The sequence below is a fragment of the Erinaceus europaeus genome, chromosome 8, assembly GCF_950295315.1.
Source record: "Erinaceus europaeus chromosome 8, mEriEur2.1, whole genome shotgun sequence".
NCBI lineage: Eukaryota > Metazoa > Chordata > Mammalia > Eulipotyphla > Erinaceidae > Erinaceus > Erinaceus europaeus.
In genome coordinates, this window is record NC_080169.1 from 115,664,235 (window position 1) to 115,688,465 (window position 24,231).

The 24,231-nt window shown below is 52.4% G+C and overlaps 2 protein-coding genes and 1 pseudogene across 3 annotated transcripts in view; 2 read left to right on the forward strand and 1 right to left on the reverse strand.

Annotated features, from left to right (window-relative positions):
- CLCN1 (chloride voltage-gated channel 1) overlaps positions 1-3,415 on the forward strand; it is a 77,269-nt gene extending 73,854 nt beyond the window's left edge. The window contains exons 21-23 of the mRNA XM_007522315.2: positions 774-878; positions 970-1,056; positions 2,458-3,415. Coding sequence (XP_007522377.1) covers positions 774-878; positions 970-1,056; positions 2,458-2,832 — 567 coding nt within the window. The 3' untranslated portion in view covers positions 2,833-3,415. The remainder of the gene's footprint in view (positions 1-773; positions 879-969; positions 1,057-2,457) is intronic.
- Positions 3,416-4,023: 608 nt separating this feature from the next.
- Positions 4,024-18,945, reverse strand: FAM131B (family with sequence similarity 131 member B). Of its 2 annotated transcripts, XM_007522316.3 has the most exons (7): positions 18,722-18,943; positions 13,339-13,448; positions 12,963-12,998; positions 12,611-12,704; positions 12,161-12,358; positions 8,816-8,959; positions 4,024-7,076 (listed from the first exon to the last, which is right to left on the reverse strand). In XM_007522316.3, exons 1-7 carry the CDS (start codon positions 18,747-18,749, stop codon positions 6,601-6,603), a joined length of 1,086 nt encoding a protein of 361 aa, XP_007522378.1. In that variant the 5' UTR covers positions 18,750-18,943; the 3' UTR covers positions 4,024-6,600. The 2 variants fall into 2 exon arrangements, with proteins under 2 accessions (XP_007522378.1, XP_007522379.1); XM_007522317.3 differs by lacking the exon at positions 12,963-12,998 and having other exon boundaries at positions 18,722-18,945.
- Positions 9,573-9,676, forward strand: LOC132540099 (U6atac minor spliceosomal RNA; annotated as a pseudogene).
- Positions 18,946-24,231: the final 5,286 nt, after the last annotated feature.

Sequence of the window (24,231 nt, forward strand, 5' to 3'; positions counted from 1 at the left end):
AAGAGAGAAGAAAGGGCTCTAAGCCCCAATTCCACCAGGACTCTAAGCATTTGTCACAAAAAAAAAAAAAAATCTTGTTTTCATACCGTCGCAAAAGGGCAGGCGAATGTTGAAAACACCAGAGGAAGCCAGGCACTGTTTCCCTTACCAGAGAGAAGGAAATAAGGACATTTGGAAGTAGTAATAAGTAGTAGTGACTTTGAAAGGAAATGAAGGCAAGGCTGTAGGGAAAAAAAAAGGGCAAATGTATATATATATATGTGTGTGTGTGTGTGTGTGTGTATATATATATATATGCTAAAGATACAGGCATGTACTTAGAGGCTGATATAAAATCAGCCTCTATCTGTGGCCATGGGAGAACTCCAGCAGTTTCCAATGAAGGGGGTAGGGACACAGGTGGTGGGAATGTTATGGGAATTTTACCCCTATTATCTTATAATATTATAAATCAATATTAAATGACAAATTATAAAAAAATAACTAAAAGTCAAGGAGGAGGAGTATAGGATCAAAGTGGTCCAAATCATAATCTGGGCTCCCCAAAGTCCTGGGGGTGATTGGGAATAAATCTGGAAAGACAGACTGGCAAGAAGATGCATTTGAGGTAGCCATCCATGGAAGCTGGATAAGGGGGTCAGGGGAGGAGTAGGAGGGTGGTGCAGGGACCTTAACAGGGTGCAGGGGCCTGAGGAGGCAGCTTAGCTGGGGTAGAGCAGCCTGTATGTGAGTGTCTGTGGGGAAGTGAGGTGACTGCCTGCCTCTGTCCCCAGATCGAGGCATGGGAGCAGGAGCAGCTGAGCCAACCTGTCTGTTTCGATTGCTGCTGCATTGATCAGTCACCCTTCCAGCTGGTGGAACAGACGTCCCTCCACAAGGCAAGTCCTCAGCTCCCGGCAGGGCCCCAGAGGTCAGGAGGGACGTGGGCCCACTTGCACCTTCACCTCTGGCTTTCTCCTTTCCGCATAGACACACACGCTGTTCTCGCTCCTGGGCCTCCACCTGGCTTACGTCACCAGCATGGGCAAGCTTAGGGGCGTGCTGGCCTTGGCGGAGGTAATAGCCTTGCATCCACTGAACTGCAGGGGGAGAGCAGAGGGGTGGTGAGGGGGGAAGGCGTCTGAAGCCCCAGACTCCCTTCTCTATTTCCCTTTTTTATTTCACTGCTCCTGGTGGAAGAGTCTCCTTCTCTTCTCTCTCTTCCTCTTCTTCCTCCTACTCCTTGCCTCTCTTCCTGTTTTTCCTCCTACTCCTTGTTTCTCTTCTTCTTCTTCCTTCTCTCTTCCTCTTCTTCCTCCTTTTCTTTCTCTCTTTTTCTTCCTCATCTTCTCCTCCTCCCATTCCTCCTTTTTCTTCTCCCTCTTGTCCTTTTTTCTAATTCAAGACAGAGAGGGTGGGGGGAGATAGAGACTCTCATGCCTGAGTCTCCAAAGTTCCAAGTTTAATTCCTCACACCATCCTAAGCTAGAGCTGAGTAGTCCTCTAGAAATGATATGTATCTAGACATATCTATATCTATACATATACATGGAGCGAGGGAAGAAAGAAAGAATGGAGGAAGGCAGGGGTAAATAGCATAGTGGTTATGCAAAGAGACTCTCGTGCCTAAGGCTCCAAAGTCCCAGGTTCAATTCCCCCGCAAAACCATAAGCCAGAGCTTATGGAAGTTCGTGCTGTACCTGGTGAGTGATCGCTTGGCCCACCTCTCTGTTTCTCATGCAATGATTGGGCGAGGTTGAGGGGTGTCCAGATGGAAGCAGTGAGGACTGACTGCAAAGTCTGGACACAGTCTTGAAGGGGACCCGGGCCTGCACCTGTGAAGGGACCCCTGTCAACTTCTAGGGATATATTTGGGATGGAGGGTGAGAGTAGGAGTCAAGGTTTTCTCCGGGTCTCCTGGGGGAGGGCTTGGTAGGAGGAAGAAATGGGGGGTGGGTGGAGGGGCTGGGCCTGGGTCTGCTGCTCTGCAGGTGGGCCTTGTTATCACACCAGTCTTCCCTTTTTCTGCCTTCTTCAGCCATTTCTTCCTGCTGTACTTTCTTTCTTTCTTTTTCTTTTTTTTTTTTTTACAAGAGCATTGCTGGTACAAAACAAAACAACAACAAAAAACTCTGGTTTATGGTGGTGCAAGGGATTGAACCTGGGAGTTTGGAGCCTCAGGCATGAGAGTCTCAGCATAATCATTATGCTGTCTATGTCTGCCCTCTTCTTTATTTGACAGCACAGAGAGAAATCGAGAGGAAAGAGGGAGACAGAGAGACACTTGCAGTCCTTGCTTTACTGCTTGTGAAGCTTCCCCAGGCAGGTGGGGAGTGGGGCCTTGAACTGGGGGCCTTGAGCACTGTTGTGTGTGCACTCCACTGGGGTGTGTCTTTGCCTACTCCCTCCTTCTTTCCTGTCTACTGTTCCCACATCAATTCTTCCCTACCATGCTCCCCCTTTCTCTCCGCTCCCCAGCTGCAGAAGGCCATCGAGGGCCACACCAAATCTGGGGTACAGCTTCAGCCGCCTCTGGCCAGCTTCCGGAATACCACGTCAATTCGCAAGAATCCGGGGGGCCCTCCTCCTCCCCCAGAGCCCTGGAACCTGCCTGGAGGTGGCAGTGAGGCCTTGGGAGGAGCTGAGGACGTGGCTGCTTCTTCCCCAGAGTCCCCAGTGCCACCGCCCTCCCCAGAGCTCCCTCTGTCCCTGGCACCCAGCAAGGCGGAGGCTGAGCTAGAGGAGCTGGAGCTGGTGGAGGGCCCGGGGCCTGAGGAGGAGCTGGCCGACATCTTGCAGGGCCCCAGCCTGCGGTCCACAGACGAGGAGGATGAGGAGGAGCTTATCCTTTGACGCCCACCTCCCTGAGGACCCCGGAGGGACTGTCCAGGGGCCAGGGGCAGCGGCTGAATGTGTGGGGGACAGGGCCTGAGGCTGGATGGTCACCCTCCCCCCCCCGAATCCTGGCCCCTGCTGGGAATTAGGGTAGTTAGAACACTGGGGTGTGGATAACCTCAACCTCACTTAACAGTCTGCTGCCCTGTGCAGGGCCCCTGTTAGTTCCAAGCATGCTCGGGGCTTGTGTGGTGTGTGAATGGGGAGCAGCCTGCTTCTCTGGCTCCCCTCACCAGCACCCCAAGCCTCTTGTCCCTGTGCTGGTCTGGTCCAGCCCTTCTGTGACTCAGTTTCCCTCAGTGAGTGAGGGAAGAGAAGACCAGCCCACTGTAGGCACCACTGGAAGGGGACAAGAACACACTTTACCCCTTGTAGACTGAAGGACCCAGGGGTCTCCACAAACCCTTCATGGCTCCTCTTTCTCCTACCCTCATGGCCAAGGCCCACCATATTACCCCACCTCCACCCTGGAGTTAAGTTGCTGTCCAATCCATTGGTCCCTCTGCACCCCAGCTCCTACGGGCTGTTTTTTTTCCCCACAGAACCAAGACCACCAGAGACTGGGGGGGGGGTGTCCCACACATGGGGAAGGTCACCCTCCTACCCCCCAAACCAGCAACAGGGAGTCTTTTCAGCAGAACTCCAAATGCTTCTTCAGCATCCAGAACCCCCCACGTCTATCCTGAGAAGCCTCTCTCCTTTCTCTTCTCTTTTTCTTTTAGGAGGAATGGGATGGGGTGGCGGGGCACCAGGGTTATTGATGAGGTTCAATGCCAGCACTACAAATCCACCACTCTTGCTGGTCATTTTTTTTTTTTCCTTCTTTTATTGGCTAGGACAACGAGAAATTGAGAGGTGAGGCAGAGATAGAAAGGGAGAGAAGCAGAGAGACATCCGCAGACCAGCTTCACCACTGGCAAAGCTCCCCCCCCCCCCGCAGGTGGGGAGAAGGGGCTCAAACCTGGGTCCTTGCACATGGTAATGTGCCTGCCCAACCGGGTGCACCACTGCCCAGCACCCCCTTCTTCCTTTTCTGCCTTATTTAGCGGGTCCCTTGCCGTCCAACATTCTCTTCCTTCTTCTCAACTGTGCTCCAATTTCTTCACTTCTTCCCTGCCCCCCCCCCCACAAATAAGACAGTCATAGTCAAAGGATGCCACCACATTGTTTAGTGCCAATGAACACATCCAGGTGTCCTCACCGATGCAACAAGCCTTCATTTCCCCAGAAAGAGAGAGAGATATCAGGGGAGTGGGCTTGCAGGGAGCCTCATGCCCATGTCCGAGTGTATATAATCTACAATATTTATATATAATTCTCTCTGTAATATATGTCATAGACTTTTCTCTCTCTCTCCCTCTCCCTCTCTCTCTCTGCCTGGGGTGGTGAGGATGTCATGTTGAGAAAACATGCCGAGACTGGCCTTCAGAAGGGAAGGTTCCCAGACCTGGAAGACAGGAGTGTGAGATGCTCAGATGGGGGTGGAGGGCAGGAAAATCTTCTGCCCAGCCACTCAGGGCCCCCTCTTTCACACAAGGATGGGAGGAGAAGGGGATAGAGAGGGGGCTTGTGGATGGGAACATATGGGTTTTCCTTTAATAAAATGAATTGGAACTGAAAATACACCCTCCCTTTCCCCTCCCCCCCCCCAAAAAATAAACCACTGAGCAAGAGTGGTGTCATTCACAAGAGTAGAGACAGACAGCCCTGGGGTGGGGCTGCAGAATCGTGAGGCATAGCTTGGAACCCGGAAAATAAAAGCAGCCCGACCCTCCCCAGCCTCTTCCTGCGCATGCGCCCCCTCCCCCTGTAAAAGGCAAGAAGCAAACCCCATGCACCCTGCCCCCCCTAGCACCAGGGAGGCGGTTCCTCTTTCCAGAAGGCTCCCACAAGGCTTCCAGGCCAGCCCCTTGAATGGTTGCCCTCTTCAGAGTGGGGGCGAAGGACATGAACACTGCGCCTCCAAACCTGCAGTCTGTGGGTCGTCCACGGATGTGGAGCACTCCAGCTTCAGAGTCCCGCTTCCGCAAATAAGGAACCGTAAGGAAATGAACTCACTTATGGGTTCCGTGTCCACTGAGGTCTGGGGTGCAGGAGGAGGGGAGCGGGGTGCTAAGGACATGGGGCTGAGAGACAGAGCAAGGCTCATGAGGCCAGGAGATGGGGCATCCTCAGGAGTGGACCACAAACATGCAGAACCCCACACCTGTGGCAGGAGTCCAGGTCATAGCGGGCCACTCTCCAGGGAGCATGGGGGTCCTGGGGTCTGGCGAATTGTGTCATATGGTCAAACCCAAAGGCTAAGGTCACCTCCCCGCCTACTGTCCCCCTCCAAGACACTCCGAGAGACTCAGCACCTGGCCTCGGTTGTATTTCCAGAACCCCCGTGTGTACCATGGTGTGAACTGGTGCCAGGGATGGGGGGGGGGGCACACTGGATGGACCCAAAACCCCTCACCTCTTCATTCCAAAAGACATGCAAACTGGGATGCTTTATGCCCAAGATCTTAAAGAGGGTGAGAGTACAGTACTCCCTGCTATGAGAAGGGGGTGCTGGTACCCCTGGTAAAATGTGGCAGGAGCAAGAGGCCTTGAAGCTAAAGCCTTGAGTGAGGTGCATTCACGTGCCTCTGAGCGTGTTTCCTGGCCATGTCCCCTCTGTTCGCCAAGGGCTAAGGAACGGGCAGCCAGCTCTGCCCCTTCTGTCTGGGTGTCTTGGGGTGGTACTGACATGCCACCAGAAAGGACAGTGGGTATAGGTGAGGGACAAGCAGTGTCCTGGGCCTCCCTGGACCCTCTCCTGGCTGGAAGGTCCCACTGGAGGCCTGGAGAAAGAGGCGGGGAGGACAGCCGGAAGGGGGCTCTCAAGGGTCCTGGGAGGAGCTGAAGAAAAGCTCTCTCACTCCTCGGTCAACACCCACCCCAGCTAGCAGCACCACCCTCCCTTCCACCCCTACTCAACCCTGAGTCCCCAAGAAGATATAAAAATGTAGAAAAGGCAAAGAGAAAAGTGTAAACAGCTCCAAAGAATCAGGAGGAAGGGTGTATGGAGGGAAACACAACCCTCATGCTTCCTGCCAGGCCGGTGACACCTGCCTTCCATCACTCCTTACTCTCCTGCTTTTGGACCAGGGAGCAAAGGAGGAGGCAGAAGGAGGACAGTGGGACATCTGGGCCCTCCCTGGAATCCTATGGATTCTTTCCTCAGCGCCCAGAGGAGACTGGGAGTCAGGGAAGCAGTTGACTGTTCTCTGATGCCTCCAGTGTCCTGGAGCAGGGCAGACCCCACTGTTTGGGGAAACGGCCTCAGAGACATATCCAACGGCCCCTGAGGTCTGTCCTCTGAGCAGAGGTGAAATGGGGGGGTGGGGGAGGGGGCACAGCCAAAGACAACAGAGTTGAAGAGGGGAGAAGCGAGGGTGATGTGAAGAAAGAGGCATTCTGACGGCTGCAGTCAAGGCTCCTGGAAGTTGAAGAACTGAGAGCCACACTGGTGGCAGCCAGGTAGGAACTCAGGATATACCTGGAGCTCCACCATCTCGGACCCAGAAGCCGAGCAAAGCTCCCAGCCACCAGGGGCCTGGGTCTCGGTTCCTGGGACCCCTTGTTCTGGATGTCACGCCTTCCAGGCCCCCTGCTTTCCCGGCTCTGGTGGTGCGGTTGTGCATCTGGAGGAGGGAGGATGTCCTTGCAGCCGGGCACTTTGGGGGCGTGGGAGGCCTCTAGTTAGTTGTTGGCCTCTCCCTCCTCCTCATCGAAAGACTGCACCCCTGAGGATGTGACGTCAGACACCTTGCGGCTCAGGGCCGTGGACATCTCTGGCTCTTCTCGAGGGGAGAGTGACTCCAGGTCCCTGCAGCCTGCATCCTCTTCCTCTTCAGGAGCCAGGGGCCTCTTTTCCTCCTCGCAGGGGGCCCTGGCCAGGTCCACCCCACCCCCCACCCCTGGAGCCCAGTCCGAGTCTGCCACCAGCAACGGGGGTGGCTCCTGCGTGGAATAGACGGAAGCAGGCTGGGAAGGTCCCATGTCGTGCAGGCTGGGCTGTGAGTCATCAAATGCAGGGCCGAGATAGGATCCAGTGGCAGGAGAGGCAATGAGGGACTGGTCACTGGCTTCCCAGGCATCCGAAGACCCCAGACAGTACATGCCCTGGGACACATAGGAGTGAGGCCATCCATCCAGGGTGCCTTGGGCGAGGCCATCTGCAAGGAGAGTCGTGAGTGTCAGGGGTGCCGCGAATGAGAGGGAGAGGGAGACAGGGATAAGACACCGATGAGGGGGGCGTCGGGTGGTAGCACAGAGGGTTAAGCACACATGGCACGGACCAGCTCAAGGATCCCAGTTCAAGCCCCCGGCTCCCCACCTGCAGGGGAGTCGCTTCACAGGTGGTGAAGCAGATCTGCAGGTGTCTAGCTTTCTCTCCCCCTCTCTGTCTTCCCCTCCTCTCTCCATTTCTCTCTGCCCTATCCAACAACGACGACAACAATAACAACTACAACAAGGGCAACAAAAGGGAAAATAAATATTTAAAAAAAGGCAGAAGAGGAAGGAAAGAACACTGAGATGAACAGGAATGGAGGCAGTCGAGCACAGGGCTTGCCAGGGGAGAGCCCTCATGTCCATCCCCAGCACTCTATATGCCCGAGTGGTGCTCTGATCTCCTTCTCAGAAAATAGATCCCCAGCACTCTATATGCCCGAGTGGTGCTCTGATCTCCTTCTCAGAAAATAGATCCCCAGCACTCTATATGCCCGAGTGGTGCTCTGATCTCCTTCTCAGAAAATAGATCCCCAGCACTCTATATGCCCGAGTGGTGCTCTGATCTCCTTCTCAGAAAATAGATCCCCAGCACTCTATATGCCTGAGTGATGCTCTGATCTCCTTCTCAGAAAATAGATCCTTAGGAAAAAGAAGAAGAAAAAGGAGAAGCAGGAATTCTGAGGAGACAGCTTAGCCCTAAAATACAGGACTTGGGTGCCTGAGACCCCAGAGGTCCCAGGTTCAATCCCCATTACTGCCATATGTTAGAGCTGAGTAGCACTTTCTTTCATTGCTATTTTCAAATATATAAGTAAATCTTTATTTTTAAAAATGAAGATTTATTAGTGAAAGGGAGATGATCAAAGCATCATTCTGGAACATGGAATGTTGGGGATTAAACTTGGGAACTCATGCTTGCCAGTTCAATACTTCATCCACTGAGCCGCCTCCCTTGCTATTATTATCTTTATTAGTAGTGGTAAATTAATTATCACTGGATAGATACAGAGAGAAATGGAGAGGGGAGGAGATAGGGAGAGAAACAGACACCTGCAACCCTGCTTCATCACTTGTGAGGCTTTCCCCCTGCAGGAGGGGACCAAAGGCTTGAACCCAGGTTCTTACACACTGTGCCCTTAACCAGCTGGTTCCATTTATTTATTTTACTGCCACCAGGGTTATCACTGGAGCTTGCTTGGCACTTGCAAAAATTATCCATTTCTCCCAGTGGCCAGGTTTTATGGTTTGTTTGTTTTTCCCATTTATTTTTTATTTGATAGGAGAGAAATGGAGAAGCAAGGGGGAGATAGGGAGAAAAAGAGAGACATCTATAGCCCAGCCTTACTGCTTTTGAAGCCCTCTACCCCCGCCCCATAGGTGAAGACCTGGGGCTTGAACCCAGGTCCTTGCACATTGTAATGTGTGTGCTTAACTGGGTGTACCACCACCTCCCTCTTACTTGCTGCTAATTTAATTTATTTTTAAAGATTAAAAGGAGAAGGAGGGGGTAAAGGAAGAGGAGTAAGAGAAGAAGGAGGAAGAGAAATGAAAGAGGAAGAAAGAGAAAGTTGAGATAAACTAGAAGTCTTAAAACAAGGTTGAACAGAAGTAGCATATATGTTGGGAGGAGGGGTTGGGGACTCTTGGACTTCAGGGGTTGCATTCCAGAACCATCTCTCACCCTGACTTTCCATCAGCTCCTGGTAGTTGTCACTGTAGTTACAACCCAGTGGCTCCTGGGTGGAGTTGACGCTCATGTCTTCCCCATCCATGGACGACCAGGCCATGAGTGTGGCCTCGGAGATGGCAAACTGCTCCATGACCCCTGAGAGAGGAAACAACGTCACCACAAAGTAGCTCCAACACCCCCACCCCCACCCCCTGGCCCAATACTAGCTGTGGGGTACAAGGACCCCAGAGCCACATGGCTTACACAATGCCAGCCACTGAGGCAATGCTGTCGAATTTCCTAGTACTATAGTCAAGATGATTAAACACATGAATGTTAAGACCATTTTCTTAAAGCCAACAACAGATGCCTACAATGTTTGTTTATTATATATAGAGAGAGAAATCAAGAGGAAAGGAGGAGAGAGAGAGAGAGATGAAGAGAGACAGAGAGACACCTGAAGCACTGCTTCACCACTTGTGAAGCATCTCCCCTGCAGATGGGGATTAGAGGCTTGAACCAGGTGTGTATCACTTCCCAGCTTCAAGATGATTATTTTGACATAGAAAAATAAAATCCCGGGGGTCAGGCGGTGGCGCACTGGGTTAAGTACACATAATATGAAGAAGCACAAAGACCCGCGCAAGGATCCCAGTTCAAGCCCTGAACTCCCCACCTTAGGGGTTGGGGGTCACTTCACCTGTGAAGCAGGTCTTCAGGTGTCTATCTTTCCTTCTCCCTCTCTATCTTCCCCTTCTCTCAATTTCTAGTGTTATATGAAAGGAGAGAAGGTTTACACTCCGCTTGACAAGAATGGAAGAGGCCTTGGCCTGCACCACCCATGCGGTTAAGGCAGTGTTACCTACTTCTTTCAATATCTCTCTGTCCTATCCAATAAAAACAGTGAAAAAATAAATGGCCGCTAGAAACAGCGGATTCGTAGTGCTGGCACCAAGCTCCAGCGATTAACCCCGGAGGCAAAGACAAACAAAATAATTAAAAAATTAAAAAATAAAGACTATTAAACAAGAGAATCCTTAAAAAAAAAAGGGAAAAAAAACCTCCAGGAGAGTCTGCATTCTTTCATTCATATGAAGCGTTAACAAACCTACTGGTATTTCAGCATGTCATCATTCAGACTAAACACATGTCAGGCTCTCAGTAGTCATGTGGTCAGCGGCTACTGAACTGGGCAACTCAGCCTTGGTACACACATCCCTGAAACAAGGCAAAACCGTGGGGGACTTCCCGGAAGGTCAGATTTAGGATTCCTAGTGGAAGAGAACTGGGGTTCTTCTGAGAAGCTGTCCTAAGGGTTTAAATTAGAGTTTTTCCAGAAGTGTATCTGGGAGCTTTTAAAGATATGATCTCAAGGGCTTGGGGATAGTATAGTGGTTTTACAAAAAGCCTTTCATGCCTAAGGCACCAAAGTTCCCAGATTCAATCCTCAACATCACTATGAGCCAGACCTGAGCAGTGCGCTGTTTTTGTTTTTTGTTTTTAAGTATGAATATTACAGATATGATCTCTAGTCTTAGGAGGTCAGGGCAACTCTAGAAGAGCAAACTCAGATCAACTGAGAAGCCCCAGTGGAACAACACAGAATTGAAGCTTCACATTCCTGGGGGAAGACAGTAAAAACTGTTATGCAAAGAGACGTTCATGTCTGAGGTCACAGGTTCAATCAATCTCCCACACCACCATCAAGCAGAGCTGAGCAGTGCTCTGGGGGAAAAAAAAGTATGTAGGTCTACAGTCACATTAAATCGAAAGTTGAAGTGACTAGAAAAGGAGGAGGAAGAGGACAGAACAGTTAAGGTGGGTAGACACGGTCTTCATGGTAGACAAAGTCACGAGCAAGTTCCTGATGACATGGCTGCTAACTGCCTTTGCCCCAATACATGCCTGTCTCCTGTCCCAACAGCATAGCTCCCATCACCTCTGGGATCATATAGCTGTAACATCTTTCCTAGTATGTTAGGGCCAGGCAGTGATGCATCTGGTTAAGCGCACACATTTCAGTGCACAAGGATCCAGATTCAAGCCCCTTGGTCCCCCACCTGCAGGGGGGAAAGCTTCACGAGTGGTGAAGCAGGACTGCAGGTGTCTCTGTCTCTCTCCCTCTCTATCTTCCCCTCCTTTCTAAATCTCTTTCTGTCTCTGTCCAATAATAAGTAAATGAAATATTTTTTTAAAAAAAAAAAAGCAGCCACTAGGGTTTGGCCACCATGTGGATATATAATCACCATTCCTACACTCCTTTTCTGGAATAAACTCTCTTCTGTCCACCATGGTCTCCTCACTCTGCTCGGGTTTCTGTGAGCAACAGGCTCTGTGAAGTGGATTCAAGACTGCAATCTTCTCATGGACAAAGGACAGGAAAAGGCTTTCCTTCCTTCCTTCATTTTCTCTCTCTCTCTCAAGAAACATGAGTTGTAGAGAAACAGAACCTTTCTGAATTCAAGCTCCCAGCCTACCTTTCATTTCTTAAAGCAGCTTTAAAAAAAAATTAAATCTTGGGGGCTGGGCAGTGGCACAGCAGGTTAAGCGCACATGGCACAAAGCGCAAGAACCGATGCAAGGATCCCAGTTCAAACCCCCAGCTCCCCACCTGTAGGGCATTCGTTTCACAGGTGGTGAAGCAGGTCTGCGGGTGTCTAGCTTTCTCTCCCCCTCTCTGTCTTCTCCTATCTCCATTTCTCTCTGTCCTATCCAACAATAATGACAGCAATGGCAACAACAACGATAAGCAACAAGGGCAACAAAAGGGGAAAAATAGCCGCTAGGAGCAGTGGATTTGTGGTGCAGGCACCAAGCCCCAGTGATAACCCTGAGGCAAAAAATCAAATAAAATAAAAATGGGGGAAAAAAAAAACCCTAAATCTCTATTGATTGGCTAGAGACAGCCACAAATCAAAAGAGAAGGGGGAGGTAGAGAGGGATAGAGACAGAGAGACACTTGCAAACCTGCTTCACCATTTGCAAAGCTTTGCCCCTGCAGGTGGAGACCGAGAGCTTGAACCTGGGCACACCGTAACAGGTACACTCAACCAGGTATACCACCACCAGGCCCAGATCCTTGCCTTACTGTCCTGCACTTGGGGATCCCAAGGCTTGGGTTAGTCTCACTTAAGGAGGAGAAAAAGGCCTTCAGAGCAGGTGAACAACTTCATGAAGTAAAATCTGGAGGCACTTATCTGAATGAACAATTTGAAAGGCTTGATGTTGGAGTTGACTGGGAAATGAAGTCTGAAGGACATCCTATGATATAGAAAGACCCCTAGTTCTGCCATAAGGGGTTGGGGTTGCTATCCTAAAACTGATTCTGGAGGGGGATTGTGGGGGGAGATCACATACCTGCTAGGAAGCGTGCCTCCTTCTCACCATCACTGAGGTCGGAGTAGGCGTCTGTGTCCCTGCGCACGGCTTCGTGGCTGTGCTGGGGCTGGATGGCCGGCGCCTTCCCCCAGCCCTGCCACTCTATCATGTGTGCTACCCGGCCTTGCCCCATAGCTGTTGGCTTTGTCACATGGTCCTTCATGCTTCTTGAAATCCCTGAGGGGACAGACATCAGCTACAGCTTCTGGGAGATGACACCACCTCCAGCCCAAAACCTCCCCAACTCCCCGTGGGACCCAATACCAACATGCCATGGGGGGGGGGGGCAGAAATGCACTAGAATTCTACATCTAGAGGAACAGTGTGGGGAAGGGGGACAGACAGAAGGGGATAAAGAAGTGAGGGCCATTGAGCAGCCCAGGAGCCTTATTCCAGCATCTGGAAGCTTCCTCAGGTAGAGGGTCTTACCTGAGAATGATGACTTGGCCAGGGCGCCAATGCCATAGGCGTTAGAGTTCCGCTTCAGCTTGGGAAGAATGGAAGTGGTGTCCTCCATGGAGAGCTGGGATGGAAGGAACACGGAAAGAGGGGCAGAGGGATAAAAGTGCTTTGCAGGTGGAAGAGTGATTGGAGAGTTCGAGGGGAAGAGCTAAGGCAGGTGACAAGGAGAAGCAGGAAGTCCCCAGCACCCTCAAAAATATGTGGGGGTTCAGGTAGGGAATGTGAGGATGGGTGCAGGGTGCCTGCTGGAGGTCTGGGAGTTCTGTGTTCTAGGGCAGGAGTTGGGGGGACTGGGAGGTTCTGGGGATGCTGCACTCACATTGATGCCATCCCAGGAGAAATCGGTGCGGGTTTGCTGTGAGGAGAGAGCAAAGGGTGTGGGTATCTCAGGCATGGCCAGGAGTGTATCCCCTTCCCCTTTCTCAGAGAGACTTCTAGAAGCAAAGGACAGGGTGGGGAGAGCAGGCTCTGCTAATCAACCCAGGGAGTTGGTGTGCAGCACATTTGGCCTGCATTTCGAAGAGGGCTAGAGACATTTCACAGAAAGTTCTGGCAGGGAAGACCGTGGGGAACATGACCCTCGACCCTGGAGTTGGGGGGGGTGTCATTCCATGTTCAGGCTGCTGGGGGGCTTTGCTTAGGATGGCTCCTGAAGTCTCTCAGGTCTTGGTGGGAAGGGTGGGGGGCAGCCTCACCTCTGTAGATGGCCGGTGGAGGCTGCTCCCGTGCAGGGAGCTGGTGCTGTCCATATTGATTTGGTCAACATCCTTCAGGCCTTTCCAGTCCACTGCAATCACCTCGTTCCCTGCAGTGGCCAGAGGGTTAGTTGTTTTACCATCACCTCTTTCTGAACCACCATCACCTCCTGCTGCTCCACCATCACCTCCTACTGCTCTACCATCACCTCCTACTGCTCCACCATCACCTCCTACTGCTCCACCATCACCTCCTACTACTCCACCATCACCTCCTACTGCTCCCCCATCACCTCCTACTGCTCCACCATCACCTCCTACTACTCCACCATCACCTCCTACTGCTCCACCATCACCTCCTACTGCTCCACCATCACCTCCTACTGCTCCACCATCACCTCCTACTGCTCTACCATCACCACCTACTGCTCCACCATCACCACCTACTGCTCCACCATCACCTCCTACTGCTCCACCATCACCTCCTACTGCTCCCCCATCACCTCCTACTGCTCCCCCATCACCTCCTACTGCTCCACCATCACCTCCTACTGCTCCACCATCACCTCCTACTGCTCCACCATCACCTCCTACTGCTCCACCATCACCTCCTACTGCTCCACCATCACCACCTACTGCTCTACCATCACCACCTACTGCTCCACCATCACCTCCTACTGCTCCACCATCACCTCCTACTGCTCCCCCATCACCTCCTACTGCTCCACCATCACCTCCTACTGCTCCACCATCACCTCCTACTGCTCCCCCATCACCTCCTACTGCTCCACCATCACCACCTACTGCTCCACCATCACCACCTACTACTCCACCATCACCTCCTACTGCTCCACCATCACCTCCTACTGCTCCACCATCACCACCTACTGCTCTACCATCACCACACACTGCTCCACCATCACCTCCTACTGCTACATCACCTCCTACTGCTTCATCACCTGTTTACTGCTCCACCATCACCACCTACTGCTCCACCATCACCTCCTACTGCTCCACCATCACCACCTACTACTCCACCATCACCTCCTACTGCTCCACCATCACCTCCTACTGCTCCACCATCACCACCTACTGCTCTACCATCACCACCTACTGCTCCACCATCACCACCTACTGCTCCACCATCACCTCCTACTGCTACATCACCTCCTACTGCTTCATCACCTGTTTACTGCTCCACCATCACCACCTACTGCTCCACCATCACCTCCTACTGCTCCACCATCACTACCTGCTGCTCCACCATCACCTCCTACTGCTCCACCATCACCTCCTACTGCTCCACCATCACCACCTGCTGCTCCACCACCACCTCCTACTGGTACATCACCTCCTACTGCTCCACCATCACCTCCCACTGCTACATCACCTCCTACTGCTTCATCACCTGTTTACTGCTCCACCATCACCACCTACTGCTCCACCATCACCTCCTACTGCTGCAACATCACCACCTACTGCTCCAACATCACCTCCCACTGCTACATCACCTCCTACTGCTTCATCACCTGTTTACTGCTCCACCATCACCTTCTACTGCTCCACCATCACCTCCTACTGCTCCACCATCACCTCCTACTGCTCCACCATCACCTCCTACTGCTCCACCATCACCTCCTACTGCTATATCACCTCCTACTGCTTCATCACCTGTTTACTGCTCCACCATCACCATCTACTGCTCCACCATCACCACCTACTGCTCCATCATCACCTCCTATTGCTCCACCATCACCTCCTACTGCTCCACCATCACCATCTACTGCTCTACCATCACCACCTACTGCTCCATCATCACCTCCTATTGCTCCACCATCCCCTCCTACTGCTCCACCATCACTACCTACTGCTCCATCATCACTTCCTACTGCTCCACCATCACCTTCTACTGCTCCACCATCACCACCTACTGCTCCACCATCACCTCCTACTGCTCCACCATCACCTCCTACTGCTCCACCATCACCACCTACTGCTCCACCATCACCACCTACTGCTCCACCATCACCACCTACTGCTCCACCATCACCTCCTGCTGTTCCACCATCACCTCCTACTACTCCACCATCACCTCCTACTGCTCCACCATCACCTCCTACTGCTCCACCATCACCTCCTACTGCTTCATCACCTGTTTACTGCTCCACCATCACCACCTACTGTTCCCCCATCACCTCCTACTGCTCCCCCTTCACCTCCTACTGCTCCACCATCACCGCCTACTGCTCTACCATCACCTCCTGATGCTCCACCATCACCTCCTACTGCTCCACCATCACCTCCTACTACTTCACCATCACCTATTGCTCCACCATCACCACCTACTGCTCCACCATCACCGCCTACTGCTCCACCATCACCTCCTACTGCTCCACCATCACCACCTACTGCTCCATCATCACTTCCTGCTGCTCCCCCATCACCTCCTACTGCTCCCCCATCACCACCGACAGCTCCACCATCACCTCCTACTACTCCACCATCACCTCCTACTACTTCACCATCACCTCCTACTGCTCCACCATCAACTCCTGCTGCTCCATCATCATCTCCTGCTGGTCCAGCATCACCTCCTTACTGCTTCACTGTCACCTTTTTACTGAATGACCATCATCTTCTTACTTCTCCACCATCGCTCCTACTGTCCCAGCCTCACTTCCCTACTGTTCTACCATCACCTCCTACTTCCCCAGCATCACCTCCTTACTTGCTCCACCATCACCTCCTACCCTTACACCATCACCTCCCTACGGGTCTACGGTTGTCCTCCAAGCCTCACTCACAAATACCTTCCTTGGACTCTTCACACAGAATGCAAAGACTGGGGCTGGGTGGTGACACACCCAGTAAAGCATACACATCACCATGCACAAGGAACCGGGTTCAAGCCCCCAGTTGCCACTTGCAGGGGAGAAGCTTCACAAGTGATAGGGCAGTGCTGCAGGCGTCTCTCTTTCTGCCTCCTCCTTTCCCTCATCCTCTATCAAAAAGTAGAAAGAAAAAGAAAATATAGTCACTGGGACAGCAACAGAGCCTCAGTGACAATTTCAGAGGCAAAATAATAAAAACAAAGGTAGCCACACACAGGACGTCCCCTCCCCTCCCGCCTCTTCTCTTTCTCGAGGTCCACCTTCTTGCATTCCCTTCTCTTCCCCAACTTTTGGTAAGTTAAATAATCATCCAAGGCAAAAATTGACTTTGAGCTCCACCAAGAATAGCATAAGCTCATAAAAAAAGTGTTATGCGGCCTTATTTGCTGTTGGTGGTGTTGCAACACTGGGGTAGGAGGCTGGTTTTTATGGGGAAAACAGTTCTCTCCCTCCTGTCCCGAGGAATCTCAAGGGTTTCTATGTGGGAGTGTGTGCGTGAGCTGTGCTTTTCATCTCTGATGTCTCTGCAAACAAAGGCAAGCTTTGCTCAGGGAGGAGGGCTTCTCTCTGGGCTGGCTTTGGTACTTAGGGGGGTAGGGGAAAAGTGGAAGGAGGTTATCTGTTTCTTCAGAGGCTTCCATGGGAGCAGGTGGATTTGTCTAATATGACAAAGACCTGGAGTGTGTGTGTGTGGGGGGGGGGGGATGACAGAGGCAGAAGTTGGCTGTGTGCCTTGGGAAGCCTGAGCACAGAGAAGGCAAATGGGACAGAATTTTCCCTGGTCTTTGGGAGACTAGTGATGGAGAGAAGAGGACAGAAGAGGGGTAGAGAGGAAGAGGGAATAGGAGAGGGAGAGGGAAAGCAAAGGACTGTTAAAAATAGGTGCCAAAAGAAAATAAGAGACAAAGGGAGGTGGTGGTGGACAGGGTTGGAAGGTTTGCTAGGAAGTGCAGAGGGCCCACTGGCTCACTGAAGGGGAATGGTGGATTTGGAGTGCAAAGGAGGGGTGCCTGCAGAACTGGGTCGATGGCTTTCAACCCTGCTTACCCCAGGACCCATGTTGACACTAGTCCCACCATGTTGAATTTAGGTTAGGAGGGTTCGTGCTGGGGAAGGGAGAACTGATGGGATTTAGGGTACCAAGAGGTACCCTAAAGCTGGTGGTCCAGGGTGGGGTAGGACCACTCCAAAGTGGATCAGCTAGTCCTGAAGAAAACAAGGGAATGGTGACAGGAGTCTGGGGGCAGACAAGAGGGAAAGAAAATGGTCACTGGGGCACCGGAGCGGGACAGGGCAAAAAGAACATTCTCTGAACAGAGATGAGGGGAGGGCAGAGTGGGAGAGGAGGGGGGGTAAAGGAGGGAGAGCTGAGTCAGAGCGGTGGGGGGCAGGGAGGGGGAGGAAAAGCGAACCCGGAGAAGAGGGGAAAGAGGGGAGGGGTGAAAAATGTAGCCTTGGAAATAAACCGGGTCCCAGTGAAATCAGCTTTGAGTTTGTTTGCAATAATCATAATAATCATTCTCCCTGCCTGGGGTCTCCCGGGCATGTAGGCGTGAGGAACCCGGAGTTTGAGTGGGCCTGGGGTGGGGGCTCGGGGTAGTGGGCTGAGGGGGGGTAGGGTGGGCTACAGGCCCACACGCCCGGGCGAAGACTTCGGAGGCCCTGCTGCCCTGCCCCCACCAAAGGTAAATAAAGAGACGGCCCCGCCCCGTCGGCCCCCAGCTGACAGGTGCTGGCGGGTCCCGGGGTTCCAGGCGCCCCGCCGGCCCCACCCGCTGGGGAGCAGCCTCCGGATTCCCCGCCGGCCCTCAAGCACCCCGATCCTCAGTCCACCCCCAGCCTCCGCCCTGCGGCTTCCACACCCCGGCCCGGGCCCTTTCCCTCGGGGCGCGCAACCCACCTCCCCAAGGCACCCCCCTCCCAACACACACACACACATACACACGGCTCCGCCCGCCCCCGCCCCGGGGAGACAAATGCACGTGAACAAAGCCAATTGCAGGCGGCCGGAGCGACAGAAAAAGGCACCGAGAGGGAAGGAGATGGAGCACCCCCCCTCCCAGCACCCCAGGCAGGGCGGCTGCAGGCAGTGGAGGTGGAGGTGGAGGTGGGGAGGGTGGTCGTTCTAGAGAGACTGGGGTTGAGACAGAGGCCCGGAGGGAGGGGGTGTTTGGAGCTGGAGGGGGAGGAGGGGTGTCCCAAAAATGGACCTTGGGGTGCGGGGGGGATTAGGGGTTCAGGGCAGAAGGCCGGGAGGTGGAGGGCGCGGGGAACCGGGAGTAAGGACGAGCGCTGGAAGAAGAGGTGGATGGAGAAAGAGAGAGATGGAGAGGGAGATGAACCGCCTGGGGAGGGCCAGCGAGCGATGGAGAGAGACCCAGGGAGCCCCGGAGGCCGGGAGGAGAGGGGCGCGGGGGGCACCCTGGGGCACGCAGGGGTGGGGTGGGGGAGGGGGCCAGGGCGGCAGAGCCCACCCCCGCCGCGGTACCCACCCACGGTCCGGGAGCCGATGCAGCCCATGGCTCCGGGGCCTGGCGGCCGGGCCGTCACCGACTCGACTCGGGGCGCGCGCGGGGCGGAGCGCGGGGGGGAGCACCCGGAGCCGCGCCGCCGCCCCAGACTCTCTGCAGCGCCGCGGCCGTCTCCGCTCGGCTCCGCTGCCCCCGCCCCTCTCCATCCCTCCCCGCCGCCCAGGCCGCCGCCGCCGCCGCCTGGCTCCCCCCGCCCCGGCTCGGCGGGGCTCGGCGCTCGGCGGCGGGGAGGGGGCGCCCCGGGATTGGCTGCGCGCGGCGTCTCCCCGCACCCCCCCGCCATCCCGCACGCTCCCTCGGGGGGCCGGGCTGGCTCGCCGCAGCCTCCCTCCGCCAGCCCCTTGGGCAGAGAGTGGGGGGCTCACCTACCAGCTCCCTCCGGGTTCCTTTACAGGGCTAGCACCCCGGGGTGGGGAACTCCAGAGAGACAGAGTCCACCTTGGGTCTGGAGAGCCAGGTTCAGATGCCCCAACTCCACCCCCCACCCTCCGCGCTCACCCCCAGTTCTGGTTGATGGATTCTGAGGGTTGGGGTTGAGGATGCTCAGAAAGTGGGGAGCAGGAGGTGAGAATACAGCTTGGTGGTGGTGGTGGCTGGGGTAGATCCAGCAAAGACTTGTTGGGAGGGGTTGCTTCTCACTCCCTGGGGTCACAGCTGGGACTCCGGGATTCGACCCGTGGCGGGGGCTCGGGGCTCTGCCTGGAGCAGGTGCACCCAATTCCACCAGGGTCTTGGCATGTGGGGAGGGGGCGGCCGGCGCCCGTTCAAGGGGGGGGGGGTAGGGTGAAGGGAGGCTTGCTGGAACTTTACCCCTAGGGCTGACTGAGGGTGAGGGGGGAAGACCAAGCGAAGTGGACCTCTTCTAGACACAAGTCACGCCAGGGCCCAGGGCCGGATTTTCAATGCGATGCAACTTTCACTGAGCTGGGTCCTCTGTGACAGACGAGGAAGGGGAGATCACTAAAGTGGTCAGGGACCCGGGAGGACTGTTCTGGGCTCTGGGGCTCTGGCGGCAGGGTCCTGGAGGCAGGCAGAGATGCAGGGGTGCAAGGAGAGAGACTCTGAGAGGCAGAGCTCAGTAGTAACGGGTTCATTTCCAAAAATCTAAAAATACAGGACATTGGCAGGATGCCCCCGGGATGGCACTGGCACATCCTAACGGGTCCCCTTTGGAACACAACCCCCAAGGTGAAATGAAGCTTCCGGCTCCTGTTCTCCTGTGGAGACTTAGCTTGGACAGAAGGACACACCAGGTCGAGAGGCAATGTAGTTAGTGTCTGCAGCAGAAAACCGTTGTCTCGGGAACCATGGACAGAAAACCCAGATTCCAGGGCTCCGTTCATGGGAAGCTTCCATCTTCCTGTCCACCAACTTGGAGTTAGCATTCCCGAGAGCTACCATTCCCGGTTCTGCCTGCAGACACCAAGCCTCCTCCGGAGATTCAGGGGTGTTGGACTCTGTCTTTATCACCCAGAAAACCCGCAGATGTTGCTATTATGCAAGTTGTTGCAGTGTTTTTTTTCCCCCCTCACAGGATCCTTTTATGTTCACCACTACTTGGAAATTCCAGAAATAAACTGAACTTGCCTCTACAGGAAAAAATTCCTGTTTTCTTTCTTTCTGTTTCTCTCTTTTGCCATCACTAGGGCTTCACCTTTTCCTGGATGAATTTTTTTTTTTCAGATAGAGACAGAGACAAAGAGGAAGAGAGAGAGACACACACACAAAGAGAAAGAGACCACAACACCAAAGCTTCCTTCATTGTGGTGAGGGGTTGGGCACTACAATTTTTTACAGAATGCTTTTCTTTCTTTTTTTTTTTTTTTTTAATTTTTTTGCCTCCGAGGTTATTGCTGGGGGTTGGTGCCTACACTACACGTAACCCACTGCTCCTGAAGGTCATTTTTGCATTTTATAGGATAGGGCAGAGAGAAATTTGAAAGAGGAGGGGAAAATGGGGGGGGGGGAGAGACAGATAAACACCTGAAGACCTGCTTCACTGCTTGTAAAATGGCACCCCTATAGGTAGGCAGCTGGAGGCTTGAATTGGGGTCCTTGCAGGGACCCTTGAGTTTCGTACTGTGGGCGTTTAACCTGGTGCACTACTGTCTGGTCCCTGAATACTTTGTAAATAAAGAAACATACTACACAAAAACAGTATTTATTTATTTATTTATTCATCTATTTATTTATTTCAGATAGAGACAGGTAAGTTGAGAGGGAAGTGGGGGAGAGAGATGGAGAAATGGATGCCTGCCACACTGCTTCACTGCTTGCAAAGCTTCCCTCCTGTAGGTAGGGACTGAGGGCTTGAACCTGGGTCTTAGCACACTGTAATGAGTATGCTCAACCAGGTGCACTGCCACCACTGGGCCTCTTAAATACAATTTAACAATTGTGATTTAGTGTAACTGGTTTCCTTTGTAATCCTCTGTATTTGGAAGGCTGTCTTGTTTGTCTTTTGTTTTTGCATTTTGTCATTATTCTGAGAAGGAAGTCAGTGATTTTTCCAGATTCCCTAGGAGGCCAGGGTTCAAAAAAAGTTTCAGAATCCCTGGTCAATAACTCCAAATGTGGTGGGGACATGGCTGGGGGTAGGGGGATGGTCAGGGGTGGAAAGATGGGGGTGTAGTGTTTCCCTAATTCTTCAGCAGCTTGATTTTGTTAGATGCACTCATCAAAATGACTGAGTAAGACACTTAATATTCCACCTTTGAAAGCTGTGCTCCTCAGAAGGAAAATGGGTCTCTTTTTATCTGCTGGACTGAATGAGCTACACCAAATCTTTCTGCTTCCCCCCAGTATGTAGAGAGGTGATTCTAAAGAAGAGATAACAACTTTAAAAAGGCCCTCCTCTCCTCCTCCTCCTCCTCCTCCTCCTTTTTTCTCTTTTTTCTTTTCTTTCCTTCTTTCCTCCTTCCTCCTCCTCCTTTCAATGTTTCTCCTGTTCTGGGGCCTCACCCCTGTGTGATTCTCTGCTGCTGGGCCAACATTTTAATTCAGATAGAGAAGGGCCAGGTGGTGGCATACCTCATTAGGCACACACATTACAGTGTGCAAGGACAGGAGTTCTAATCCCTGGTCTCTACCTGCAGGAGGAAAGCTTCACAAGTAGTGAAGCGTCGCTGTAGGTGTCTTTCTGTCTCTTTCCTTATCTTCCCCTCTCAATCTTCCCTTCTCAATTTCTCTCTGTCTCTATCTACCAACTAATAAATAAACGAATAAAGTTAAAGAGAGGGAGAGAGAGACCCCATGATAGGAGCTTCCTCTGGTGCCAGGGCATCTCCACAGGGTGCATCTGGTAGAGCACACATGCTATCACACACAAGGATCCAGGTTCAAACCCCTTGTCCCCAACTGCAGAGAGAAAGCTTCATAAGCAGGGAGGCAGTGCTGCAGGTGTCTCCCTTTCTCCTTTTCTATCTCACCCTTCCCTCCCGATCTCTCTCCGCCTCTAGCCAATAAATAAATAGTTTTTTTTTAAAAAAAAAAGAAAACACATGTTATAATGCTCAAGGACTCAAGTTCAAGCCCTCTGCCCCTACCTGCAGGGGTAAAACTTTGTGAGTGGTAAAGCAGTATTGCAAGTGTCTCTCTTTCTTCCTGTCTATTGCCCCCTTCCTCTCTCTATTTCTGGCTGTCTCTATCCAATAAATAAATAAATATTTTTAAAAAATTAAAAAGTGGTCGGCTGGTGGTGCACCTGGTTAAGTGCACATGTTACAATGCACAAAGACCCAGGTTCAAGTCCCTAGTCCCCCACCTGCAAGGGGAAAACTTCACAAGTGGTAAGTTGGGGCAGCAGATGTCTGTCTGTCTCTCTCCCTTTCTATCTCTCCCTACCCTTTCAATTTCTCTTTGTCTCTATCCAAAAAAAAAAAAAGATAAAAATTCAGAAACAAGAGAGACATTTTTAAAAATTAAAATTAAAAAAGAAAAGAAAAGGCATGACATCCTCAGTTTACCTTCTAGCATCATGTGTAACAGAGTGGTGCTCTAGTTATTTCTTCACTGTCTATCATTAACAAGTTTACTCTTTTTATTTCTTTAATGATATGGTCTTGGACTTTGCCTCAATTATATTTCCCTTCTCCTGGCAGGTGTCACTAACAGTTTTGTGTATGTATGTATGTATGTATTTTGGATAGAGACATCGAGAAAGTAAAAGGGAAGGGGAAGATTGGGAGAGAAAGAGAGAGAGAGAGAGAGAGGGAAAGAGATCTGCAGCACTGTTTCACCACTTGTGAAGCATCCTACCCCCTACCCCACTAGTGGGGACTAGGACTTTGAACCTGGATCCTTGAGCATGGTAACATGTCCTTTCTACCTCAGCACATGGCTCCATGAATGTCATTTTGCAGGGTTGGTGTCCATTCTAGCTGTCAGGGCACAGCGGTGCTGGCATTCTGAGGTGCCATCGTCACCGAGACCAGGTTGCATCTGGTGTAACATCTAAATCAGTCTGTTTCAGCAGCAACCAATCGAGTCTACACACCAGAGGGTAGAAAGAAGGTCTTGTGTTTGAACGGGAGACTCTAGGTTGCCATTAAGAGCCTATGAAGAGGTCTCAGTGAGGGAGGAAGACCCACAGCACTGAGTCTAATCAGTTGCCAAGGCAGCCACTCTCTTGGAGGATCCCAGGGCTTCCAGAAGGAAGGTAGCAGAAGACGAAATGGAGCAGATGGTAGCAGGTGGCAGGAAGATGAGGGATTACCGTCTGATGTGGCTCTTGGAGAAGTAGGAGGTGAGATTAACTGCAATGTGAGAAAGAAGGAGAAAAAGAGTCAAGTAATACTAAATAGGAGGCCAAGGGACTGGGTGGTGGCACACCTGGTTAAGTACATGTTTAACCATGCACAAGGCCCCAGGTTCAAGACTCTGGTCCTCACCTGCAGGGGGGAAAGCTTCACGATTGGTGAAGCAGTGCTACAGATGTCGGGCTGCACCACAAGGGAGAGAGAAGAGACCTGAGTGGAGAGGGAACACAAATCTTTATTCATGGGGCACTTCAGAGTTAGGTGAGCGTACAGCCGTTGGGGCCACGTGGAGCTAGCAAAATGGCCGCCTCCTGCTATGTGTAGCAGCCCTTCTCTGTCAGGTCGCCGAGGTGAAAAGGGGCAAAAAAAAGCTAACCCAGAACAGCATCAGGCTTTATAGGATAAAAGCTGGAAGTGGCAAGTCGGAACGGGATTGGCTAGGGAACAAGGCACTCCGGGAATAAGGTTTCAGTTCTCGAAGGAATGGGAAAAGGGGTTGGACAGAGGCAAAGGGCATGCTGGGAAGGTGGAATTGTCCTAGCAACTGTAGCAAGAAATACCCTGAGAGGGATAACAGGGTGGCGGAGGAGTCACTTTAAAACAAGGCAGAAGACTGATATGTGAATAATAATACTCGCATGGAAATATGGTAGTTTTTGGGTCCTGCCTAACTCAACCACATCTGTACAATATCCCCCCAAAAATAGGAGGCCA

Excerpts from the sequence above, each read along its gene's own strand:
- FAM131B (XM_007522316.3), bottom strand. The coding sequence starts at position 18,749 with ATGGGCTGCATCGGCTCCCGGACCGTGG. Across the intron at positions 12,705-12,962 it reads TCTCCTGGGATGGCATCAAT|CTCTCCATGGAGGACACCAC; the intron begins GTGAGTGCAGCA and ends CTTCCATCCCAG. Across the intron at positions 8,960-12,160 it reads GGAGGCACGCTTCCTAGCAG|GGGTCATGGAGCAGTTTGCC; the intron begins GTATGTGATCTC and ends TTCCTCTCTCAG.